General features: G+C 46.7%; 1 protein-coding gene across 2 annotated transcripts in view; it reads left to right on the top strand.

Annotated features, from left to right (window-relative positions):
• TOX2 (TOX high mobility group box family member 2) overlaps nt 1-24843 on the top strand; it is a 111587-nt gene that overhangs the window by 58418 nt on the left and 28326 nt on the right. For both annotated transcript variants that reach the window (XM_052684135.1, XM_052684134.1), the window contains exon 3: nt 3981-4226. In XM_052684135.1, coding sequence (XP_052540095.1) covers nt 3981-4226 — 246 coding nt within the window. The remainder of the gene's footprint in view (nt 1-3980; nt 4227-24843) is intronic.

Here is a 24843-nt window from a genome sequence, read left to right as displayed (position 1 = left end):
GTATAAATTTTCTTTCTTAGCCTTGTGTTTACTGTTGAGTGTTATTTGACAGGGCAAATATTTACCTGCAATAATGCTGCAAATCCCTATCCTTTCCACTGTGAATAATATTTTCTCTGAATCAGTGCTTGGCTGCAGCTCCTGGATCCTCATGGATAATCACACGGAGCATGACTCAGTGGAGAATTGGGGTCACTGGATGTTTGCCATGCATCTGAGGAGAGCAGTTCCCAGGTCCTTGGTCAAGTCATGTCTTCTATGATTAATAGCAATGTGCAAGGGAGAAGTGGTGCTGGCCAGCTGTAGAGTGTTTTTTAAAGAAAGGCAGTATTTCCCTCCTCATCCAAGAGGGGAAAGGCAGGAGAAAGCCAAAGGCTTAATGTGCACAGCACTTGTAGCTCCCTCAAGCTACCTGCATGGTGGGTTCTTGGTGTCATTCACGATAAGGTAGTGATTATGGCTTTGGCTGGCTCCCAGCCAGCCCTTCGAGATCTGGATGGTGTTCAAATGCCTGGATATCCCTTAGATTCAGGCAGCTGGATGCTGGAGGTGCACAGTGCAGAGGTGGGCAGACGGACCCTAAATGGTGCAGGAATAGGCTGTTTCCCAAACCTTCCTCCTGTCTGCAGCACGCTGATGGAGCGGAGCAAAGTACGGTTGTGTCTGCCCCACTCTGGAGCAGTAGCAAGGTGTGTTCCTTGTTGCAGGAGCTTGCATTGTGTTACAGCTGTAATGGGTGCTGGCGGTGGAAACGTTTGAGCAGCTGAGGGAATGGGAGTTGTTCAGTGTGGAGAAGAGGATGCCCAGGGGAGACCTTATCATTCTGCAGTTCCCTGAAAGGAGATTGTACTGTGGTGGGCCTCAGGCTCTTCTCCCATGTAACAGTGATGCGAGGAGAGGTAAAGGCCCCAAAGCTGTGTCAGGGGAGGTTCAGATTGGAGATCAGGAAAACTTTCTTCTTCAGAAGAGCAGGGATGCAGTGGCACAGCTGCCCGGTGCAGTCACCGTCCTGGAGGTGCTCAGAACCGTGGAGATGTGGCACTGAGGGACGTGGTCACTGGGCAAGGAGGGGTGGCTTGGGTTGGACTGGATGCTCTTAGAGCTCTTTTCCTACCTTTGTGGTTCTGTGATTGTACTTCCAGTTTGCTGATTGCCAGCTGCTGACATTTTAGGGTGAGAACTACTCGCTTCCCTCCTTGGCCCACACAGTTTTCAGTAGCTTAAGGGCATTTGGAGAAGATGTCTGCAGCTTGATACCCTTTTAGTTCTAATCCTTATCTGGGCATACGGAAGAACATCCAATTTTAGTGTTAAAATTCAGGCATCCCATCATGGGACGCTGGAGACAAGCAGAAGAACTGGCTTTATCTCTGTAAAGCTCTCGCTTCGGCTCCATTTCCACACAGGGCACCACCAGCCACAGCGTCCCTCCCTGCGAGCCTCATGTGGGCTGCCTGTGAATCCTGTGAGGGGTTTTTAGGTGCGTTAACACGTCTCCTTCTGTCAGAAAGCATCAGGGGTCGTGGGCCGCCAGAGCCTTGCTCCTGAGCAGCTGAGGTCGCTGTGTTTGCTGTGCCCAGAGCAGGGCAGGCTGAGGGCAGGGCTCATGGTGGCTGTGGCTCTTCACAGGGAGCACAGGGCAGCACTGAGCTGGAGAGGCCTGGCACGGGTAGGCTTGTTGTTTCAGCCGATGTCAGTGTTTTAATTTGAAAGGGAATAATGTGTAATCAAACAACCGTCATCTGCTTGAGAGCAGAAAATCCCAGATCTCCCGCGCTCGTTGTGCGCTCCGCAGCGGGCGGCCTTTCAGCTGGGAGAGCTTCCCTGCGCCTGGCTTGGGATTCCTGGTGGGAGGAATGGGTTCAGGCCAGCTCACTAATCTAATTTGTAATGTATCCTTATAACGTATAATTGGCTGTTTAATTTAATTCAAATTAACATAAGAATAGAAAACAGAATCCACCACGCAGCCCGGGCCGTGGTGGGAAGGCACATGGGGTGCTGCTGGCAGGAGATTGGGGATGATGGCTTTTGTGTGTGAGCCCACCCTCCGTGGGCATGGATGCATCCCCATGGCCATGCCAACAGTGTGCCACAATAACCCCCCTTCTCCCCTCCTTCCCACACTGCTTCTTCTCCCTTCCCTATATCTCTAGCCATCTATTTAAAACACATATAGAATAAGGGTGGCCTGTTTTGGAAAATAGTTCTCTGCGACGCGGTGCAAAAGCTGGCAGGCGCCGAGGCTGATTATGTTGATTGGATATTGTCTAATCTGATTTTGATTGCGTACGGCTTTGATTGTGATTTTGATAGGTCTGCACAATACTGTAGCTCTTCGGAGGGCTGTGTGAGTTACACAGGGCTTTTTTCTCCCGGGCTGAATAGCACAGAGCAAAGAATGTGCAGGGGGAGCGGGGGCAAAACCGCCTCAAAGCCTTTCCGTGAGCTGCTTTGCAGCAGCACAAGCAACTCGTAGTTTTGAAGAGAGCTTTAGGAAACTTTGAGTGGGTTTTACATAATTTAGTTAAGCGCAGAAAAGCCACTTTCTTATATACCTGATACCAAAATAAACCAGTTGGAGGAACAAGTTTGCTGTGCAATGATTTATTTAAATCCCTTTCCATAAAGCGCAGAGTGAAATCCTCTTAAATAGCTGGAGAAGAATTTATATACCTCGAAGAGTGTAGCTCAAATGAAAACTTAACTGCTAGACGCATTAAATGGGATCTATCTGCTTTTGTGTGCAGCCTCTCATCCCCCTACCTTGCCAGCACAATGCCACTGCTAGACAGAAGCTGGCTGGAAAAACAACTGGGCTTGAATTTCCCCTGAACAATAACTGTTGATACAGAGCTAGCTCAGCTTGGTCTCCTTATATTTCTGGTGTACTCGTGTTTCTCCAAAGCTAGTGGGAATTTCACACAAATGTGAGTAATTGGGTGGGATGTGCAGCATATGTGCTCTGCTCTGTTTTTGTGATGGGATGAGAGGAGACAAGAGGTGGATTTCCGCTTAGCTGCTTCTCCTACTGGATTCTGAGCTCTGATTAAAAATGTATATGTTTTTAATTTTATTTTATTTTATTAAGGGTTTTCTCCCTGCAGTCTGGGGGTGGTGAAGAGCATGAACCCAAGTGTGAGCTCTGGGGCAATGGATTAATAAAGCCTGAAATGTTCAACTAGTTTTGCACACGCCTGGGGTTTTGCTCTTAAATTGAGTATTAAGTCAAAATCCAACCATGAAACTAGGTGATCTGAGAAATTTAGCTTAAAATCCATGTGTGTAATGCTATGGCTAATCAGAATTTCATATACTATAATAATAAGTGAAACAGTAGATCTTTAGAGTAAGCCTCCTCTGCGAGAGACTCATTATATTCTGCTTTCATAATTAATAATTTTGGATAGATTTACACTTGCTTTATGAAGCAAATATATTTTTGTCTGATATAAAAACACTCACATCGGTGTAATATCTTTTTTTTTTCCCATACAAATTGGAATGCTTAATTTTATACAAACCAGCAGTAAGCATGGGAAACAAAAGAAGCAGCTTCTCTGCACATTCATGGGGAATATTGGTACGGAGATGAGGGCATGCTAATCCAAACTAGATCTGTATGAGAATGTAAGGAAGGACAAACCTCAGTGTGGGGCACCGTCAGGCTTTCTCTCTTTAGAGGCGTTCATAACCTGGTAAAGGGTTGCAGCAGGGATGCAGGGGCAGTGAGCAGTGCTCCAGCAGCACTGGAGGCTTTCAAGAACATGCAGTGTTCTGCAGTGGATGGTGCACTGCCCATTACCTGGCCCCTACTCGGTTATGACTAGCTGACAGCTGGGCCTGGAGCTATTTTTTCTGTTAAAACAAGAACATTTTCACTGGGATCGTGCTTTTGTATTTCTTACACAAGCAATCACTTTCATTTGCAGAAGGGACAAGGCAGTGACGCATTGTGAAATGTCTTTTTCATGTTTTAGACGTATAGTAGTCAGAATGAGAATAACGAAGACTACGAAATCCCACCCATCACACCTCCCAACCTCCCCGACCCTTCACTCCTGCACTTGGTGGACCACGAAGCTGGATATCACTCCCTGTGCCACAGCCTGCCTCCAAACAGCCTGATACCCGCCTACCCCTACCAGAACATGGACCTGCCAGCCATCATGGTCTCCAACATGTTGAGTCAGGACGGGCATCTCCTCTCCAGCCAGCTACCCACGGTCAGTGACTCTCCTCTTTTTACCTTCCGTTAAAGCCATTTCTGTACATTGTGCTATGATTTGATTGAGATGTTATGCATTTAATGGGGTGTTTGCACCGGGGATGGGGATTGAGCCTCCTTCTTGCCACCCCGTGGTGTGTGGCATTGGCAGGAGGAGCACAGCTGCCCCACGGAGGGAGAGCTTTCCTCTTGATTTCCAGGAGAACAAGATCCCTGCCTGCACTTGCAAGCTTAAGTTGCCTTTTGGCTCACAGGGTGGTAAGGTGATACCTTGCAAAGTTTCAAATGATGCTTCTGTAGGAATAAATACACAGGGATAATGAAATAAAGGCAGCTCTGGGAAGAAACTTTGGGACTAATTAGGCCTTAAGACGTTTCTGTAGCAGCAGCTTTGAAGAAAGGTTTTCTCCTGTTTTTTGGCAGTGGTGTTAACACTGGAGCTATGTAATATTTTCCTCTTTAGCACATTTAGCCCTATGGTTAGTTTTCTACATTGTTTCTCTCTAAGATCATTGATTTTCATGGGTGCTGTTAGAAGGCATCAATATCAAATAGAGTTAATTTTACTTTATTAGCATTGCCTGCAAGTCTGCAACTGCTCTAGCTAGACAGCATTTGGTGTCGATTGCTTGAATAGATAATGGTCTGAAAGACAGATATTTAAATATTTAAATGGGATATTATCTCTTAGGCTAGGAAAATCCCAAGGCTTTGTAAAGTCTCGGTGCATCTCCAAGTTGCCTGGTTAGTGTGTTTAAGAAAAACATCATCTTCTGCCTATCAATATTGAACACGAGCATATTTCTGTGAAATTAAATATTACTTAGGTCTGTGTGTTAGATTTTAGGTTCTTAGGTGATTAAAACATTCATTTCTGAGACAAAAAGAGTCAATTTCAGATGAAATATTTTTCCCTAGTTTAATTTAAAGTGCAACCCTTTTTCCTGACCCTTATTTTCATAACACAATAATTTTATCCTGTGTTGATTGTCTCATTTTTGAGGGGTGATATTGCACTTATAAATCACTTTCTAAAATACCTAAAGAAACAAGAATAGTGGGATTTATTAAACAGCTTCTGTACGTCTGAAATAATTTATTTTGGAATAGTCCTTGGGAAATGTTCTCTTTCTTATTTTATGGTACTGTTTTACAAATGCAGCGTGGTGACAATAAATCAGGGCTGAACCGGAGAAGATAAGAAGGGGGCTTAGTGGGCTGTAAACATAGAATAGAGAGATTAAGATTTGTTTGCCCCTTTCCACTGAAATAAAAAATCCAGTGAACCCTGAATTTTCCAGCCGATGGTGAATTGAAAGTGCTTAGTTTTGAGTGGAAACCTCCGATCTGCAATACGTCTTCAAAGGTCCCAGCAGCAAAGGAAGTAGATCAGGGCGCGAATGCTGTTGCAATGTCGAGTTGAAATTAAACCCTGCCCTCCCCTCCGGCCAAAGCCTTTTTTCCATGCTGTCATACCTGAGCTACAGAAACAGCTCCCAGCCCTATTTTTTCCTGCCCAGCTGTGGTTTTGGATGCCCACGCTGAGTTCCCCTCAGATAGCTCCACTGTGGCAGGATTGTCGCACGTGTTCACTAATTACTATTAGGAGCAAGGCATGTATAGTAATTAAATACAAGAAAACGAGCAGATTTTTAAGCCTGTGTCACTGACACCACCTGCCCACATCCCACTGAGCCTCAGCTCTCTGGGTGAGGCACCATGAAGATACTTCAGGCCTTGCTGCCTGTCACTGTGCCATGTGCAACCTTCCCTAAACCTGCCCAAAAGTTCAGCACGTTCAGGTGGGAGTTGCAGCACGAAAGGATTTGATAAAGGAATCTTTGAGTTATAGAATGATAGAATGGCCTGGGCTGAAAAGGAGCACAGCACTCATCCAGTTCCAACCCCCTGCTGTGTGCAGGTCACCAACCAGCAGACCAGGCTGCCCAGAGCCACATCCAGCCTGGCCTTGAATGCCTGCAGGGATGGGGCATCCACAAAAAAGGAAGGGACTTACCTGCTTGCACTTCCAAAAAGAGTCCAAAAATGTCCCAGCATTGTCCATACATTGAGTTAAGCCTCTCTGTGCCTCTGCAAGGGAGGCAATTGTTGTTCCCATTATGCAGGTGAAGACCTAGATCAGAGCAGGTTTAAAGCAGCTGCAGGAAACCCACAATGGGATGAGAGCTAGAGAGTGAAGGTGAAGCCTTGGGGAAGGCATGTTGTAGTTGTGCTGGGCAAAGGAAACAGTTGAAAAAATCTTAGCAGGACAGATTATTCTCTCTTGCCATCTGTTTTTTTTGTTTGTTTGGTTGGTTGGTTGGTTGGTTTTTTTTTTTGCTATGGAGAAAGAGGAGGAATGGTTGGAGGGAAAGAAAACAGGAAAGATGTGATTTTCACTTAGAAATGGTGAGTACTTAGGGAAATAAGAGAGGAAGAAAGACCTGTTCTTCACATAAAGGGAATAACTTTGCCCACTGTGAGCATCCTCTCAGCTTTTTGGTGTCAGCAGGTGGCTGTTGAGCCCTCATGGGGGTCTGGTGGGTGAGAGCTGGGAAGCGCACGGCATAACTAGGGACAGGGAGCAAGGTGGGATGCTGCTGGGAGAAGGAGCTGCTGTGAATAAATGAGATTTCAGAAGGGATTTGGTAGAACCTATTTGACAGAAAGAAAGGGTGATCAAGGTCAGAGCCCACGAATCTCTAGCACAGTGCAAATATATTTCTGTAAATATTAGATAGCGGCGTGTCTCTGCTCATCAGGCGGGATGGTGCCCAGTCCGGGGTGCTGCGTCCTTCTCTGTTGGGTAGAACTATGGCACAGCTGTGTACTTTTGCTGGGGGAAATGTCATTTTGGACACCCCAAGTGGCAGCTGTTAGGAGCAAGCATTGACTTTATCTTCAGTATGATAGTTTGATTGGAGAGACTGGCAACTTTCCATGCACCTCCACTCCCTGGTGCTTCTCATGATGGGAGATCTACTTGACTTTATTTCTCGACGTTTGCACTGGTTATGGCTGTAAAAAAGGTACCCAAAATCAGCTTCCCTCACTTTTCAGCTCTTCTGGAGGAGGTTGCAGCAAATGCTGTCCTATAGTCCCTCCCTTCCTCTTACTGGGAAGAGAAGGAGAGATGGAGAGGTTGGAAAGAAACTATCCCTTCAGCTCCAGGTGATGAATTTTTTCTGCTATCAGAAAGCTGGTGCATCAGCTTGAGTGAAAAAAAAATGTAAAAAAAAAAATAGAAAAAGGCTCCAGAAATGTCCTGGAAGTGTTTCATTTCAGTTTGAGAAAATCCAGATCATCTGAAAAATGTTCAAAATCACCAGTGGTGAGAAGCATGTTCACAGTGTAAAAGATGTCAAATTTCTGGTTAGGTCTGGAACCTGTATGCACTGGGTTACTGTATTTAATTATAATTTCCTGGGTGTTCTCTCCAGGGAGGAGAGGTTAAAGGCAGGAGGAATAGAGCAGCAAGGACGAACGCAGCCCTGAAATGTCTGGAGTTGGTTGGCTGGCTTTGGGTAGCTTGGCTTTGGAAACCAGACTGCTGTTATCTAGCACTATGGGGCTTTTCTATGGAATAGAGAGGGAAAAAAAGAAAGAAAAATAAAACACAAAACCAAGCAAAACTTCGGCTGTAACACACCTACCTTCAAGTGAGAAATGGAAATGAAAAGCAGCCACTTCTCAGAGCCAGGGTTGTGTGCCTGCCTGGGCCACGAGGATGGTGGAGGCCTCTGAGGACAAACAACTCGCTGGTGGCCAGCAGAAGACCCTGAGCGAGGTGGTGGAGTCACCATCCCTGGAGGCTTCCAAGAAGAGGTTGGATGTGGCGGTGAGTGGCACTGTGCTGTAGGCAGGGTGGTGATGGGTTGATGGATGGACGTCATCTCAGTGGTGGTCTTTCCAACATTAATGATTCTGCAGTTGTATAACTTGTTCCAGCACTGGCTCCTGCATGCAGGCAGCTGGCAAGAGCATCTTCCTGGCCAGTGCTGTGGGTTTCTCTTCACCTCCCATTCTTCCCATCTTTTTGACTGGAGCCTGAGTCACATGAGGGCAGCAGGATCTCTGTTTGTCTGAGTAGCTCCAGTATGGCCTCAGCTGTGGGAGCATGGTGAGGGCACTGGGCTGGATGTGCACAGAGCTGCAGCTCCGTAGGTGACAGAGATGCTCCAGCAGGCAGTGCTACGTACATGTTGTTGGCAAATACTTCCAGTGCATGAATATTGCAATTATTTTAAATCATTGCCTGGTGAAATAAAATATTAGAAACAACTCTGTTTCCAGCAATGTCCTGAGCGTGGGCTGGCACCATGTCCCCATGTCACTGGGAGCAAAGGGCTAGCAGACCCCTGTGCCCTGGCACTCCCATGGTGCATGCTTCAGGTTTCGACTCATTTGCCTTTCTGCTTACTAACAGTTCACTATTTAAAAGCTAAACTCCAAACACAAGCCTTGGTGGAAAATAGCAATAACACAGCCGTACGTGAAGGGCTCTTTGTATTAAACAGAGCCCTGTTTGCAATTCCCTGCTAGTGTTTTTCTCAGAGGCAATAAATGAAAGAAATATGTCTTTTTAAATTTTATAAAACTCAGAAAAATGGTTTTAAACAGCTTTTCTTCACCTCCTATAATTATTTATTTTCAAACAGTCCTTCAGGGTAATGTTCCGTTTTCTTATTTCACACTCCTTTTTCTCATAAATGAACCATCACTTCAATAAATCATTATGAAAACAGAGACTAACACAAACCCTGAAAGGTTGAAAGATTTATGTAACACATTTATGTTTTCCATTTTCTCATTCTGGTACTCCACTGCTAAAGCTAAGCTAATAAAAGCTGCTATTAATATTTCTTGTTGCCTAGCAACCGCAGAGAGGGAGTAATAGCTTTAGCTAGAAAAATAGATGACCGATAAGGAAAAATTCAATTCTTTTATTATCTCAAGGGAAAATGGGCTTTTACTGGAACATTATGATGTACGAGTGCAAAGTTGAATACAAAGGATATTTTTTCAGTTGTTTTTCTATTTTTAATGAACGTTATTTTACCTTCGCAAACTTGTTTAAGGCGTTTGCCCCACCTCCTCGTGAGCTTAATTTAGCTACACCCACACATGCTGCTGGCTCTGATGTCTGCTGGCATTTCGTTTGGAAGCCCCTTCCCTCCATGCCCCCCCCAGCCCTATTGCTAGTAAGGTTTCGCTCCAGGTCTGACAAGATTCCCAATCAAAGAGCAAATTGTTTGTGTGTGTTTCTAAGAGCAGGAAGGGGCATGGTCTGGTAGTTACTCGGGGAAGTTCTAGCAGCTGTGGCTGAGCCCTGTGTGTTTGCAGAGAGCAGACGTGCTGTTTCTGGCTATGCGTGGTGCTGGGTGCAGAGCTGGTGGTCTCTATGGGGACGTAGCTCCTCCTTTATGGGAGAGCATCCCTGGGACTTCTCATCATCCTGAAAACCAGCCTGAGCTCTTTGCTCGCAGCTGCTGCAGCTGCTCCATGATCCAGGCCAGGTGAGCAGGAGAGCTCCAAATGGTGATTGCACCATGTCCTATCTGTGCCAGTGCTCAGACAGCAGCAGGGCTGGGCATGCAGCAGACACGATTAACTGAGTTGCTTCTAGGGTGATTGTGTGGTTGGACCTCAGGTTCACCCCTAGGTATCCCATCTCTGTGATAAGAGAAATAAGAGATAGGCTGTTTGTGGGTATGTTGTGACAGCTGAGAACAGAGTAGATTTGCGCTTTGGTTGGTAACAGGAGATTGACTCCAGGGAGGAGACAAGGTGCCACCTTTGCCTGCCAGCTCTGAACACATTAACCTTCTCCTGCTAGGACTGGGGATCTCACATGGAATCTGCTTGGCTTTCCTCCCACAGCTTCCTCCTGGCATGATCTCTGCTCCCCAGCTGTGCTTATGGTCTGCACATCTCTGCCCCAGATCCCCTTTAAGGTCTCTGTACGGAGGAAGGCTCTGAGACTAGCAATATGCACGCAGTGCTTGATGTTCCCTGGGATCGTAGCAACAGAAGGAATGATCTTCCTGGACCTCAGGCCTTCCCCCAGCCAGTGCCAGATTCTTGCCGAGCTGTGACAAACGCTACCTGGCACAGCAAGGGATGAGCGGCGTGGAATGTCGGCATCTGCTCCTAGGTATCACCTAGCAGATTTTCCTGGGTATTCCCTGTAAATTACCTTTGCTATTGTCAGTGTTGTGTGCTGTTAAAATAACAATAAAATTGCACATCCCTGGGCCAGAGTCACAGGGTACAAAGCCTATGGGAAGAGATACCTCTGCCTTGAAAAACTCCCTACCCAGTACATAAGAATATCACTTAGGAGCAAGGTAACAGCAGAGATGTGCTGGGGGACCTCAGCCTGCAGAAGCACAGTGCTGGTTGCGCTCTATCTAGATTTCTTCTTCCCCATCCATCCTTCCTGCCATATGCCAGGGTTACTGCCGCACACTTGTGTCTGTCCTTTTTCTTCTGTCCCATAACCAGGGGATGGAGGAAAGTATTAAGGTGTGCTTCTATCCAGAGCAGGAAGAGGCTCACATTGTGCGTGTGTGTGCCTGCAGTGACGCCTCTTCTCTCCTTTGCTTTTGTTCTGCATACTGTTAGCCCATCTCCTCCTGCTCATCACTTGGCCAGAGCTGCAGCAGGTCTGATCCCAGTCTGCTGCAACAGCCATGGTTATAGAGTTACAGATTCACAGAATGGCTTGGGTTGGAACAGACCTTGAAGATCATCTCATTCCAACCCCCCGCCACAGGCAGGGCTGTCACCGTCTAAATCAGATCAATCCAGCAGTGCCTCTGCACCACGTGGAGAACCTTTTCCCCATCCCATAGCAACACACCCTGCTCACCTTTTCCCTCTCCCCTCGGGCTGCTCAGTACCGTTGGCAGCCCCACCGCTTGGAGTCACCCCATCGGCCACAACGGCCCCATGGGAGCGTTGTCCCCAGGCCCCGTGCCTGGTGGCAGTTCTCCTGCTCTCCTCACGTTGCACAGCCGGCCATTAAGCAGTTGCAAAACAATTTGCTTTGCTTTTACGGCCATTTAAAATTTTACTGATTTTTAAATGCAAACTTCTCAGGAACAATCATCAGCGCAGTAAACATGCAGCTTGTGCAACACCACCGAGGAGGCTCGTTGTGAACAGCATGTGTATTAGTAGTGTAATTAAAATATCAATTACGCTGCACTGACAGGTTGCCAAATAACTGGCTTTTGTGCACAGTAAACTTAATCACTCCTCAATCCACTCGCAAGACCCGCTGCAATCTTGGTGCCAAACCAGCACGACATAAAAACAGCATTTGCTAAAGCGCTGCTTCAGTATTACTTTGCGTAATGGTGCTGCACTCCATCGCTGGTATCATGTTCTGAAAATTATCTTTTAATGTACAATTTGTATTGCTGAGAAATGTCACTTACGTCGCAGAACGTCTCGGCGACATAAAATCCGAGATTTATTCCTGTCATTTTTTGTCTCCTTTGCCATGTTGATAATAAGAAGCCTACTTTGTGTGTGCAATGCTCATGTCAGTTTTGAAATTTGGGGTTTCATAAAAGACAGTAGTATAAATAAAAGATGATATAAATTAAAAATATAGCGGAAAATAAAATCTGCGAGTTACAGACGCAGATAAAATAATACGGCGTGAAGGGGGTTTTGAGAACAATAGCGAGTAACTGGAAGTGTGCAGAGCAAATATGCTAAAGACGTGGGATGGGCCTTTTTTGAGAACTGATTCTGATCTTAGAACGTGTTCATCTGTACACACAGACATGCAGATGGATTCCTGTCGCTTCGCCTGGTTTTACCCTGTGGATTTGGGTTGTCTGCCTCCCAGTGACGACATTTTCCCCCTGGATCTGGAAATTCAGAAGAGGGTTTCTTAGGAGTCTGGTATGGGCTCTAGGAAAAGAGTGCCCGAACATGGCCAATTCCCACCTCCTCCTGGAGGATCTGTCACCTTGGTCCTAAGAGCCAGGGATGTGCTTGGAGCCCCATGGGCTCTGCTGTGCTTGGGGACCATCTCTTCCCTCTCCTGTGCTGTGCTTGAGTCATATCTGCCGTCTCCTTCCCCCCTACTCCAAAAAGAGTAGGAAATGATGTAAAAAAAGTAAATATCAGATAAAAATACAAAGGCTGAACAATCAGAATATGTCAGATTTACCTTTGCCCATGCAAACTTAAGCAGGACACTGTAAAGCATCGTGCGTTTAATTGCAGTGTGAGATAAACGGTATCCGATCATCTCTGCTTAAATATTGGTCTTTGGTGTGAAGCTTTGAGGTCCTGTTTGGACCCTTTTGGGAACAAGAAGTAAAATCAGAGCTATATGTTTCCAGGGGCTTGCTGCTAACCAAGCCCTGTATTTGGTTACACTGATTCAGTTGCACCCATTTGACTGCACTAATTGAGTTGCACTCATTTCCTGCACATGAACCAATGGCATAGGATGTATAAGAACTCATTGTTCGGGCCATGCACAGGAGGATGTGATTTCCAGCAGTGACAATCCCCCAGACATGATTATGCACCCTGTCCTGCATCGTGCTTCATCACTTGTGGCAACGTGGGGATGTAAATCAAAGCCAAGCTTTTATTGTCACCTGCCTGGTGATGGCATGACCCAGGGATGTGGCCTTGCCAAAGGGCCTGGCTAGCTCCATCCCAGTGGGGCTTTACCTATATTCACCCTGCCTGCTGCCCTTTCTGTGCTGTGCTTTGTGACATGCAAAAGACACTGTCTTTTTCATGTTCCCATATGCATCTATAACCCACTTCCCTGTGCAACATAAAGTCACTCTGAAGTGCACCAGGAAGCTGAGAGAAGAATGATTCCTGCCAGCTTTAACCAGCAGCACTTTGGCTGCAGGACAAACCGTGCTGTCAGTTATCCCAGCAATCTAGCATGTCTGTCAGCTCCTTGCACTCCATTCTGAACATTTTGATCAATGTTGCAGCCCCTTTTTAATTACCCTTATCCCCCAGATCCACCATATTTATCTCCTTGCTGTCATTTGCCTCCTCTTTGCATGTTACCGGGTTGCATTATCCTGCTCTGGCAATTACTCATTGCCTCGGATCTTCATTGTCATAAGAGAGGATTCATGTGCCTTTGAGGAGCACTCCCAATCCAAGCTGTGCTGTGCTAAGTGGCTCTCAGTACCTTTCCAGAAGTTCCATTCACAAACAACCCTGCCCGTTTTGGAGGCTGCTGACTGCACACCTGGGGCAGGAGAGCACAAAAGGATGGAAATTTCCACAGCTTTTGTTTCAGACTGAGAAGTTACGGTGACTGTTCACTTCTGTAGGTGTGTACACGTTGACTAAGTCTATTTTATTATTAAAACGGGAGCCATTTTTAGAGGCAAGTAACAGAAAGTGCTTACAATAAAAATAATAGGCTGGAACTGGCTTTGTTGTACAGAAAAATCAAAGAGCTCCATCAGCCACGTGGCTCAGCTCGAGGGAAGGGAGAGGGTTTCTAATTGGTGGTAAGATTTCCTCTACTGGTAAAGGTGTATGGTAGTCCCAGCTTTGTAGTAGGAGTTTTTTCTACCTGTCAGGTTTGCAGTGATGGTGGAGAACAAGTAACAGAAATGGGAATCTTGAACCAGATTTCCCATTCTCCATCCTGATTCTCAACCAATGGGGTGGGTGTGAATCTGGATGGGTCCAGAAGATGCAGAGGGCTGAACTCTGAAAAACGCATCTCCTGGCGTCCCTCCCATCTGGCTTGCTGCTACAGCTGAAACAGTTCTCAACCCCACAGCCCAGGAAAAATCGAAGTTACCATTTAAATGAAGAATACTGCTGGAGAACTGCCTCTGCGAAGAGGTGTGGGATGCAGTGTCAAGAGAAATTATAATGATTGCTACAGATGCAGCTTGTCACAGAAAGAGAAAAATGTTCGTGCATCTGATGCATGGCAGCGAGCCAGTTGGTAATGTTATATGTCCGAGTGTTTCACTTTGGCTCTGCTGGCTGGAAAGCATTCTGTAATGCTCTGCCTGGCGGTTCGATTCGTCTCTCAGCTCTGCAGAATCCCATTACAAACTCTCCTTTTACACCGTGGAAATTGTTTGGTCTCTCTGACCGGCTGTGCGAGGGAAGGAGTGTATTGCTGCAATTCCTCAACATCCATGGAAATTGTTGGTGTTATACTTCACACTTATCTCCTTGCAGTGGGCATTTCTCATTATAGATCGAGACGTCCTGTAAGCAGCACGAGGCAGCTGTAAACATTGGGGGATGCTGCGGTGCGTGGAGTGGCTGCTCTGTGCAGTGGCAGAGACAAAAATGGGTGGATTTGGGGTGAATTGAGGTGTTGCAGCAAGAAAAGGGAATAACAAAGAGTGGGGCCAATCAGGGAGTGGCTGGCCTGATCCAGGATGGTTTCTGTAGAGAAGAAGCATGTTTTGCCCAGCTCACCACGTATGATGTTGTTGTCTGGATCAAAGTTGAAAGGAGGAGCTCTTGGGGATCCTTGTGCACCTTGGTTTGTGGGAGGCTCTCAAAGCATTGCTGTGGCCCTGGATGCATTGGGTTTATGCTTTGTTAGTAACAATGCTGGATGTAGGAAGTGAGGGATGAAATTTGTGGGCGGCACAAAGGAATGAAACATATTTGGAACAGGAGAAACAAAGTTTGGAGAGATTTAGACATAGGAGGAAAGTGGACTACAGTGTTTCTAAGGGAGCTCAGTGTTGTTAACTGCATAGAGATAAGTGCATAGAGGAAGCATGCCAGAGGAGATGAATCGGGAACATCTCATAAGGAAAGAGCAAAGAAGCTTCACAGGAATTGAGATTTGGAAATCAAGAGCAATGGAAAGCAATTTGTTTTTTTTTTCCTGTTCAGGTCTATAGAAATTTTGGGACTCCCTGCCCAAAAATGATGCACCAAAGAGACATTTTTTAAATGCTTGTTGGGATGCCAAAACCATGGGGGGTAGTAGATGTTAAACTGTGGATGAGTAGAAAAGGAGGAGAAAGTTGTTACATGTGGTAAACCTGAAACTGATATCTAGCTGGAATTGATCTGAGCTGTGAGAGCACCAAGTCCCATCCAACACATAGTGTGCCCCATGTGAGGAAGGATGGAATTGGCCCATGTCTGTTCTGGGCTAGAGGTAACACTTAACTCCTACTGAGTTGTTGTAAACTGTTGATAGAACTGATGGCTGAAGCAGTGCAAACTGCTTTCCTTTCCTTGGAACACCACCAGGCAGCTCTGAATTGCTTCCTCTGCATCCAAAGCCAGGGCTCTCTTTATCCTGACGATGTGGGGATGGAGATTTGGGCATGTTCCCAACTTAAACTTTTGAGGTCTGTTCCCACTGCTCTCTTCCAGCCCACGAGGACGCACCAGCTTCTGCCAGCCACCTCCTAAAGGTGCATGTTCAGGTTTGCGTGTGCAGAAGTGGTCTCTGCAGGAGTTGAGCTCCAGCTATGGATCTCGTGTTCTTAACACAAAGCATCCATCTGCCAGCACCAGCCCACCTGCTGTATCACAAAGGTCTTCTGCCCTGTGCTGGAGGCAGTCTTGCACACAGCTTCAAGTTCCTCGCAGGCTGGGCTCTTTCATGGCTTGTTTCCAGTTCTCTGTCAGTTTTCTATGTCTGTCCTAGAGGCTCTCTGATTATTTCAGCCTGTGTTTTTTAGGAACCAACTGCAGACAGCTGGCCATCTGGTTAGCATTAATCTGAGGGAGGAGGCTGTGCTCTCACCTGCAGGGAAATCACTTTCCTTTCAAGATGAGTTCTCTAACTTCATGTTTATGTTGAGCTGAGCTGAGGACATCCAGTTTGGGAGAGAGGGAAGCAGGGGTGAAAGCAAAATAGATAGGATGCATTCCTTTCCCAGCTGATCCCTTGCAAAATCCAAGGGCTTGCTCTGATTTCTCTATCTTAGTAGACGTGGTGGGATGGGAAGTCCATGTCCTACCACAAGAGACAGGGCAAGGCCATGGTCAGCCCCACAGGCGGCTGGTTTAGGTCTATTGGTAGCGTTGGCAAAGTTCTCTCAGGTGGAAAATCCATTCCTTCTTAAGGTCACATTTCATGATGGGATTTGTACTCCTGGAGCTTGCTGCTGCCTCAGTGGCTGCCCATTGCCCAGCCAAATTCAGCCCCTCTGTGATGGGCAGTGGATGCTTGCAGCAGTGGATGCTTTACAGCAGTTATGGAGCATCTAAGCACGACTTGCCCCAAAGATGAATTCCCAACAGTGGAGCCCAGATAGGATGGAAAAGATTTTTTTAATCCTTTTACAAATGACCGAGCTGCTGGAGTACTGGCTGTGCTGGAACCCATACAGATCGTGTTAGGGAATTTGTAAGGAGGATTACAGAGATCTCTGTCCCACGCGGGGCACAGCGGATTTGGAACTTCCTTCTTTTGTAATTTAGCATCTGTGGTTCTGCCATGCTGTTTTACAAGGCAGAAATCCAATTCCTGAAGGGATAGGAGCCAAAGTTCAGCACGGAGTATTACACCCTGATGAGGGTGTTGTATTAATGCCAAGTGGAAGAGCAGTATCACTGCTGATTTATGGGATGTGTCCGTGTGTGGCTAAGCAGCATGGCTCTGTAAACATTTCCTCTGCTATCCTAGCGAATATTTATTTTGTAGTTTAGAGCTGTGTGGTCAGGCTGGCTGAGGAAGGTATTTCGTGTGGAGCTGGGCAAGGTCTACCAAGGGGCATTTTTAGAATGCATTTTTACTCTGGCTTCTCACAGTCCCAGAGGTGAGATGTGACCTAACAAGACTTCTCTGCTGTGAATTTCCCCAGAATTAAGAGGGAAAAAACTGTATCTTCTGGGATCGCAGAGAGCTGCACATCCAAGCCTCATCCTGCAGGAATGGCTTGTGTGAACCTTCCTGGTGCGTGTTAACATCTTTAGGTTTGCACAGAAAAACAACTGCCTACAGAAATCCTGCCTTTTGCTTTTGTGCTTTGGGACAAAAATCCAGGACTACACTGAAGTCCCTTTGAAAATTTGGATTTCGTGATCTGTAATGAGCAAGCGAAGCCGGAATTCTCCTGAGTGACAGTTTGCCTCATTCCTTTTTGCCTTGCCTTCTCAGTGAAGTAGAAAAGCCGTACACAGTACAGTGAATTTAGTTCAGCCAACAGCAGCTCAGCCGTGCTGATTTATTGGAGCCATTCACTGGGAAATGCTGCACTTCTCTGGAAGTGGGAGCGCCCATCAATTTCATGTGGATTTTTACTCTTGCCCATGAATGGTCAAAGGATTTGGTTATCACAGCCAGATTTTTGCTCTTTTGTCCTCAGAGTGATGCTGCACTCCATCAGCTGTCCTTGCAAGAGTGTGGGGACACGCAGAGGAAACACGAGTAGAGTCCTCGTAGGGGTTTTAAATCGTGTCCCATTGTATCTGCATGTTTGTAGTGCTTGTTTTGTGTGGGAAGTTGGCCATAGGATGACAATAAAGAGGTGTGAGGAAGTGGCCAGTAATGTTTTAATACCCCTTTGATCGCTTGTCACACTTAGATGCCATGTGCACCACAAATAATAATAACTGGACTTAAGTTGGAGCTTACATTTAAGGTTCACAGAGGAAAAATTAGATGAATAACTACAGTTATTGCTGTGGTAAGATGGCTCCTTTGTAGTACGTATTCTACTGTAATTTAAACAGCATGGATCATTAAAATCAATACATATTGCAACCAGACTTCATGAGCTCCATTCTCACTCTCACAAAGACATGTCAGTGTTGTCAAGAGCTGAGAACTGAAGCTATGGGAAATAGCATTAGCTCAAGGAAGGCTGGGTTTAATATTTCCTCCAGTAAACCTTTTTCTAGCTTCTTTCTGGGTAGAAACCAGAAGTATTTAACATGAGCAGAGCAGACTTCCCAACCTCTCCAAACTGATTGTGAAGTAGGGCAGCCAGCAGTGCCATGAAACAGGTGAGATGTGAGCATGTCTTGTTTATGGGCTTATAATCAGCTTCTGGGAAAAAAAGCTTGGTGCATAGCCCCAAGCTGGGGCTGGAAGCCTGTCTGGTGGCACTACTGGGAGGAGCTGGGGGTCAGGGCTTCCATCCAGGGGCTCCTTCATGGCTTGTCTCCCTGAGCCTCTTCATTTGGGGCCAGGGCTGTGAATTTTTTCTATTTTGGGTCAGTGGGAAGCTGATCCTGCAGCTTGGTGCAGGAGATCTGACAAGAGTGTTAAGGAAAGTGACAGACATTAGTTTACAGAGTCCTTTGGATAAAGAAATACATATATGTGAAAAAAAAAAACCCACATTTTTTTTTATCTGTAGCCATCAGTATGGTTGCCAGGTACTGGGTTGTGCAGAGTTGAGTCATAAGCATAAGAACTACTAAATGATGAGCTCAACCTCTTTGTTTAAAACATTGCAAATGTAGGAAATGCCGACTTGAATAAGGCAGCTTTGTGGGGTGGTAGCCAGGTGGAAGCTGCTCTCCAGGACTGAAGCAGTCACCTGGCTGGCTTTGGCAGGGAAGAGGCAGATGCTGTTCTGCAGTGTGACTCAAAGGACCTGTCTGAGCCTTGGGATGGAATGAGCATCTCCATGATGTTTTGAGGAGCTCAGATGCATTAGTCCACGCGTCTGCAATTGCACAGATGTTGATTTTTCCAGCTATTTAGCAGAGGCCCAGAAGCACATTGAAAGCTGCCAGGGAATTAGAAAGAGTGGAGAACATCTCAGCTGATGTCATCACTGGTGTGAACGGGTCCATCCAAGTGCAGCCATGGGGGAGAAAGGGATGTCTGGCACTTTGCATCAATCCCAGGGACCTGGATCCTCAAAGGATATGTTTGTATTGCCCTGTGAGGCCGGAATCCTGCAGAAGCAAAGGGCTCACTGGGAGCCACCTCTCTGGGCATGCTACATTAGTGTCCTACTGCGGTCCTCAGGGCTTCGGGGAGAAGCAGCTCCCAGCTGAATGAAACCAAGAGCGGCTTCCAGAGGTGTAGATGCAGATTGCAGAGCTCACACGGGCTCTGGCAATACAGCCCTTCCCAGAGGCAGAACCGGATCCAGGAGCAGAAAGGGAGTGAGGCTGAGTCACACACTGACATCACAGCAGCACACGGCTGGCGTCAGAGCTGAGCTGGCGCAGTTGCATGCATTTGGTATTCCGGGCGAGCTGCCGCAGCGGCGCAGAAAATTATTCACAGATCAAAAAAAGAAAGGCATTAGCAGTACAAAGTGTCATGATTTTCTCTGTTCTACCACAAAGTTGAAACAAGACGCCAGCTGCGGTACATGAGAAACAGCTTGAAGGAACACCAGCAGAAATGCACTGATTGCTCCTGAAAGCCCCATGCGGTTCTCACGGAGGGATCGCTCACTAATTCGTGGGGCGGTGCGGCCCTCCGCCGGCTCAGGGGGTGGATCTGGAGCTGAGCATCACAACAGGAGCGTGGCAGTCGCGTGTGTTCTGTCACTGGGAATAAAGGCCGGGGTGAGCAGAGGGCTGCCAGCCACCGCGCTGTAATTGAGAGATGTCAAACCGGCTTTCTGCCATGGGGAAATAGAAGAAAATGAAAAGGAATATAAAGTTCACAGCGGAGATGCTGGCTGCTGCCATGCACACAGCGGAATAGAGGAAACAGTCTTCAGAAACCAGATGCAGATACCAACGAGCAAACGCCAAGCAGTGAATGCTGGGCCCCATGATGAAGCTATACTTTTCAAAAAGCATCAGATGTAACATTATGTCGTTGCCTGAAGTCTTTTATCAGGGGCTGATTGGCCCCAGGCGGCAGCTCTCAACAAAGATTTGCCAGTGAGGCCACGGGCTGCAGGCACCAGTTCTGTCCCCAGCGGCAAAGGCCCAAGGATGCAAAGCACTGCAGGTGTCTGTGAGTGCCTTCCACTTGCCTGAAACATGCAGAGGCATGTATGGAAGTGACTGTCCACAACTCTGAGCCTAAAAGCCCCCAAGCCAATTAAAATGCCTTGATCAGTAAGAACTTTAGAATTACATTGTTTTGCTGTAGAGGTACTGCTAAGCAAGCACATTGGCTTTGCTGTGTCCATGTCCTGGCTGCTTGTTTCTCTGGAAGCAAAGCTCTCTAAGATTGGCTGCAGAAGCTGCCTTTCCATCGAGCAGCATGGCTCGGTTTCTGTGCCAAGGAATGGGCATCTGCTCTGCCTGGCACAGCACCCTGGTGCATGCAGCGGGGCTCTGGGGCATTCCAGTACCAAGGATTTGCCCAAGCAAATATTTTGAAGTCCCAAATTGCTGCTGCTGCTTCTGTGCTCCCTTCGCCTTCACATCACTGACCCTCATTGGCAGGGCTGGCAGCTGGAGGAAATATTTTAATTTCCAAACCGAGGCAGTGTGACTTGGTGATGAGCACAGCTGCAGCACCCCATGATGCCATTTTACAGCCTTTCCTCAGAGCAGGGCCATGTTTTGAAATGAAAAAGTTCCATCTTAAAATAGAAAAACACACTGAATTATACAGCCATTCGATAATTATTTTTTAGTGCTGCTGCTAAAAACTCCCCATTGTAAGATGAGAGTGCCATCAGGCTACCGCACACAGGGAGCTTATTTCCAGATGTTTTATTTTCTAACTCTGGCCCAACCTCTGGGAGTAAATATTTACATTTCTGTCTCCATTCCTACCGTCTGTGAGGAGTGTGGCACGGGGCACCCAGGGGTGGCACCCAGCCTGGCTGGGTGGGGGGGGAGATGTGCACATGGATAGGAATGGCTGTGCACCCAATATTAATGATGAGTTTGGAAGCTTTGCCTAATTGCATTGTCTCTCTTAAGATGATGAGACAAATATTTATGAGTGGGACTTCTTATTCTCATTGTAATCAGCAACATAGATAGGAAACACCTTTATAAAGAGTTAATAAAAATGTGTAAACACGGGCTCGAGCACAAACTATTGAGCAGTGTGCTGTAAAACATTCTGGTGTTTATTGTATTAATTGAATATTCATGAGATGCCAATTTAAATTACAGTTCACAACTGTTGCTGTGTCTAATGAATAATTTAAACAAGTGTGGCCAAAGAGATTTCAACGCCGCATTAGCAAACTGCAAGGGATTAAGCAACAGAGAATTTATAATTAGCTTTGTATATTCTATAATAAATTCATTGGAAAGATGGTTTTAATTATCCCACATGTTAATTCAGAATTCAGTGCGTTAATTTTCCATTGAAAAGTAACCCTTTCTTCCCAGATAATGTATTTCATCTTGGTTTCCTGAATCTCAGGGAATTGCAAGTGTGGTGATGCTCAGTCCCTGCAAACTCAGTGCACTGTTGCAGCCCTGCTTCTCCCATCCCGTCCTCCTCAGTGCCCTGATGGTACTTCAGGAATGCTGTCTGTTCCAGGAAAACATGTCTGCAAAAGTGGTAAAAGTTTTTGCTGGTCATCTCCTATACACAGTCCTAAGTTTTTAAACAAAAACAATGACGGGTGTCAGTGGAATCCCAAGGTTGATTTGCTGTGTTCTGTAGAACTGGAACAAGACAGGTTTGCTGAGTCTGGGAGAAAACCTGGAAACAAAATGCTTTGGTCTTGGAAGATTGTAGGAAGGCTTTGGGCCATTGCAAGGCATGGTCCTGCCCATGGCTGGGCTGCAGTGGGAGCAGTTGAGACTGGGGAAGGTGGAAGTGCTGGGGAGGTGTCCCAGTGCTGCTGCTGTTCTGCAGGAGGCAGGGAGAAGAGCAGCAATGTGTGACAGCCACGGCGTGCCACGAGTATGGAGGAGACAGCAATGTCCTAATGAACTGTGAGCCCTCGGGAGGGTGCATGTTGTCTGTGCTCTGCCTTCCTCCTGCTTCCCCTCACCTCCTGGCTTTGCTGTGTGGTTCACTTGTTTTTGAAGAACCTAACGGTGGTGTTTGCTGCTGCCCCGTTGTATCCATCAAACGAGGTCAATGTCATCAGTGCTGAGGAGGAGCTGCTGTGAGGCTGGGGTGTCCCAGGTCACCTTCAGGCCACCCCACGCCTTCGGCTGCTGCTCCAGTGCCTCTGCCTTTGGGTGGCTGCAGTTACTGAAGTTGATGAATGGGCAGCATTGCTGTAATGCAGTGCATTATCGGTGACATTTATTGATCAAACCTCAGGACTCCATTGATCAAGCTCCCCAGTGTCAGCTTGTAATCCCAGTGGAAAAAATTAAGTCTGTAATGGGGTTGTGCGTTGCTTGTGGTTTTAAAACCACTGGGTTATGTGTTTTGGGAGGAAGTGGTTTCAATGGCCCGAATCCCTCCCATTACCAGGATTAAATGAAGGCTGGAGGTAGGAATCTGTGCAGGCTGGGCAGAGCCAAACCCTGTTAAACATGGCATCGTTCACTCCAGCAGTCAGCTCTCTCCATGGTGAAAGGAAAGAAAGGAATATCTCAGGTGCCTGTTATCTGTCAGGCAGCAGCCCAGTAGGACAGCACGCTGCTGGACGCTGGACGGAGCAGCTCTCACTAGCCCTTAATGCAGTGCAATAATCCAACAGCACGGACCTCACAGTGCAGGCTGCATGGAAGCACAGGTTAAGGTTGCTGCTGCAGACTAAATAAACACTCTCCGAAGTTGAATAGCTTTAATTCTGCACTTACGTTGGTTTTTGCACGTCTGCAGTTTGTGCTGGAATAGCATCTATGGTTCTATTAGCTAGTGACAAAATGAGAAGGGCTGCTTCTTGGTGAGACAGAGCAGGAGTCACCACACCTGGCTCTCGTGGCTGGAGACCATGCTCTCTCAGAGTTGAGTTTCTCTTCTCTGCTCCCTCCTGCAATTAGTTTTGTGCATAAAGCATCATTCGAGCTTTTCGCACCTCTTTTAAAAGTGTTCACATTCCCTCTATTTAAAGACAAGCAGATAACAGACGGCGCCTTCTGGTAACAGTTTATGTGATGCAGCAAAGTTGCTGCAAACCTTGCTGCTCCTGGAGTTTCCCCTCTGCAGTGCAGTTCTGTTTTGCTGGTGGGGAGCTGATGGGCAGGAGGTGCGGTCCCTGTCTCACATTGATCCAGCAGAGCTGGATTTACAGACTCACAGAGTTCCCCAACCAGTATTCAGTCACAGAAGTATTGTTTTTCCCTGAGTGGCAGTGTTCCCCATCATCAGTGGCTCTTACAAGACATTTATCACAGACCAGCACAATAATCGCAGCAATATTTGGGTACTGAGCTGGGCTCAGGCAGTGGGTAGCTCCGTGCAGGTGTGTTGATGTGATGTGGTTTGTGCAGATGTGGGACCAGCACTTGGGGAATCAACTCTTTCTGATGCTGCCAGCTTTTCTTTTCACAGAGTTTAATACCACCAGGATGATCTTTCTTTGTATTCATCCCACTTTGTGTTTGTGTTCTCAAATTATTTCTTTTTTTGCTTCTTCTTCCCCTTCTTTTTTAATGCTCCAGACAATAAAACGTGGAAACCTGTCGTTACAGTTGAGTCTATTGCTTGATGTGAATGCAATGTCTAAAATATCTGCAAAGAGCCAGGAGGAACATTAACACAGCATTCACAAAGTGAACTGCACCGTGCAGCAGGGCTTCAGTCATCTGCAGGAGCCAGGAAAGGCCGTGGGGCAATGGGTCCCAACAGGGTGCATTTCAATACAAGTCTTCTTGATGGTAGAAGGGCCATCTCCTGTACTCCTTTTTCCTTTTTGCTCCTTTTTTTGAATCCCATTTTTTTATTTGTGGGGTGTTTTGTTTGTTTTGTTTTCTTTTTGACGTTGTCCTCTGTTATGCAGGGAGTGCAAATGAATGTTGTATCCACTGTGTTTTTTGAGGAGTGACTTCTGGTTGTCTGGCATCCCTACAGCTTTGGGAGAAATACCAGGAGTGCCACAAGGTCTGCAGGAGCAGAGCTCACGGAGAGGACTTTTGTCCATCTCAGCAGTTCAAAATCTTTTAGAAAGGCGACTGAGCCTTTCTGTCTGAGTTAAGACATAAAACATGTCATAACTTCTGTTTATCCCTAAGGCTGTTTGCACAAAACCAGATCTCTGCTTCTAGGGAATCCATCTGCTCTTCCCAAATCCTATGGGACAGCTTTGTGGGGCAAGGGATGGTCCCCCTGAGCACAGAGCTGCACTGCTGGAAAGCAGCTCCGTGGCCAGAGGTGACCTGCAGAGTGTGTCCAGGGCCCCCTGCAATATGTGACCCTGGGAAGCGTTCAGCAAGCCCTGCTATTGAGCTAATTACTCTCTTAGAAGATTTTAACTGTGGATTATGGCTCTGTCTTCCTGACAGCATCCTTGGGATTAAAAAGTAAAAACTGAAACGGGAAGAAAACTCCAGGTCAGGCTGTTGCTTGGATGTGATCTTGAATGTCTTTTCCAAGCTAAAGGACTCTGTGATTCCATGAAATTCAGATGGATGGATAGCATCACACTGGAGATACTTCTCTTGATCCCCACGAGGATAGCTTTGGCTGGCACACACAAGGACTTCATACTCCTCAGACCTTCTCCATGACCACCTTGCAGAAGCAGCACCCAGGGGGACCCGACTGAGGCCATCCCCTTGTTGGCATCCCCAGCAGCGTGGGCCATGGGATGTCACCATGGTATCTTGTGTCTCCATGCTGGAGAGCTCCTTCCAGTTCCTCCCATGGG

Source organism: Tympanuchus pallidicinctus, unplaced genomic scaffold, assembly GCF_026119805.1.
Source record: "Tympanuchus pallidicinctus isolate F22 unplaced genomic scaffold, pur_lepc_1.0 scaffold20, whole genome shotgun sequence".
Lineage (NCBI taxonomy): Eukaryota > Metazoa > Chordata > Aves > Galliformes > Phasianidae > Tympanuchus > Tympanuchus pallidicinctus.
This window is presented reverse-complemented; position numbering and strand designations above follow the sequence as displayed.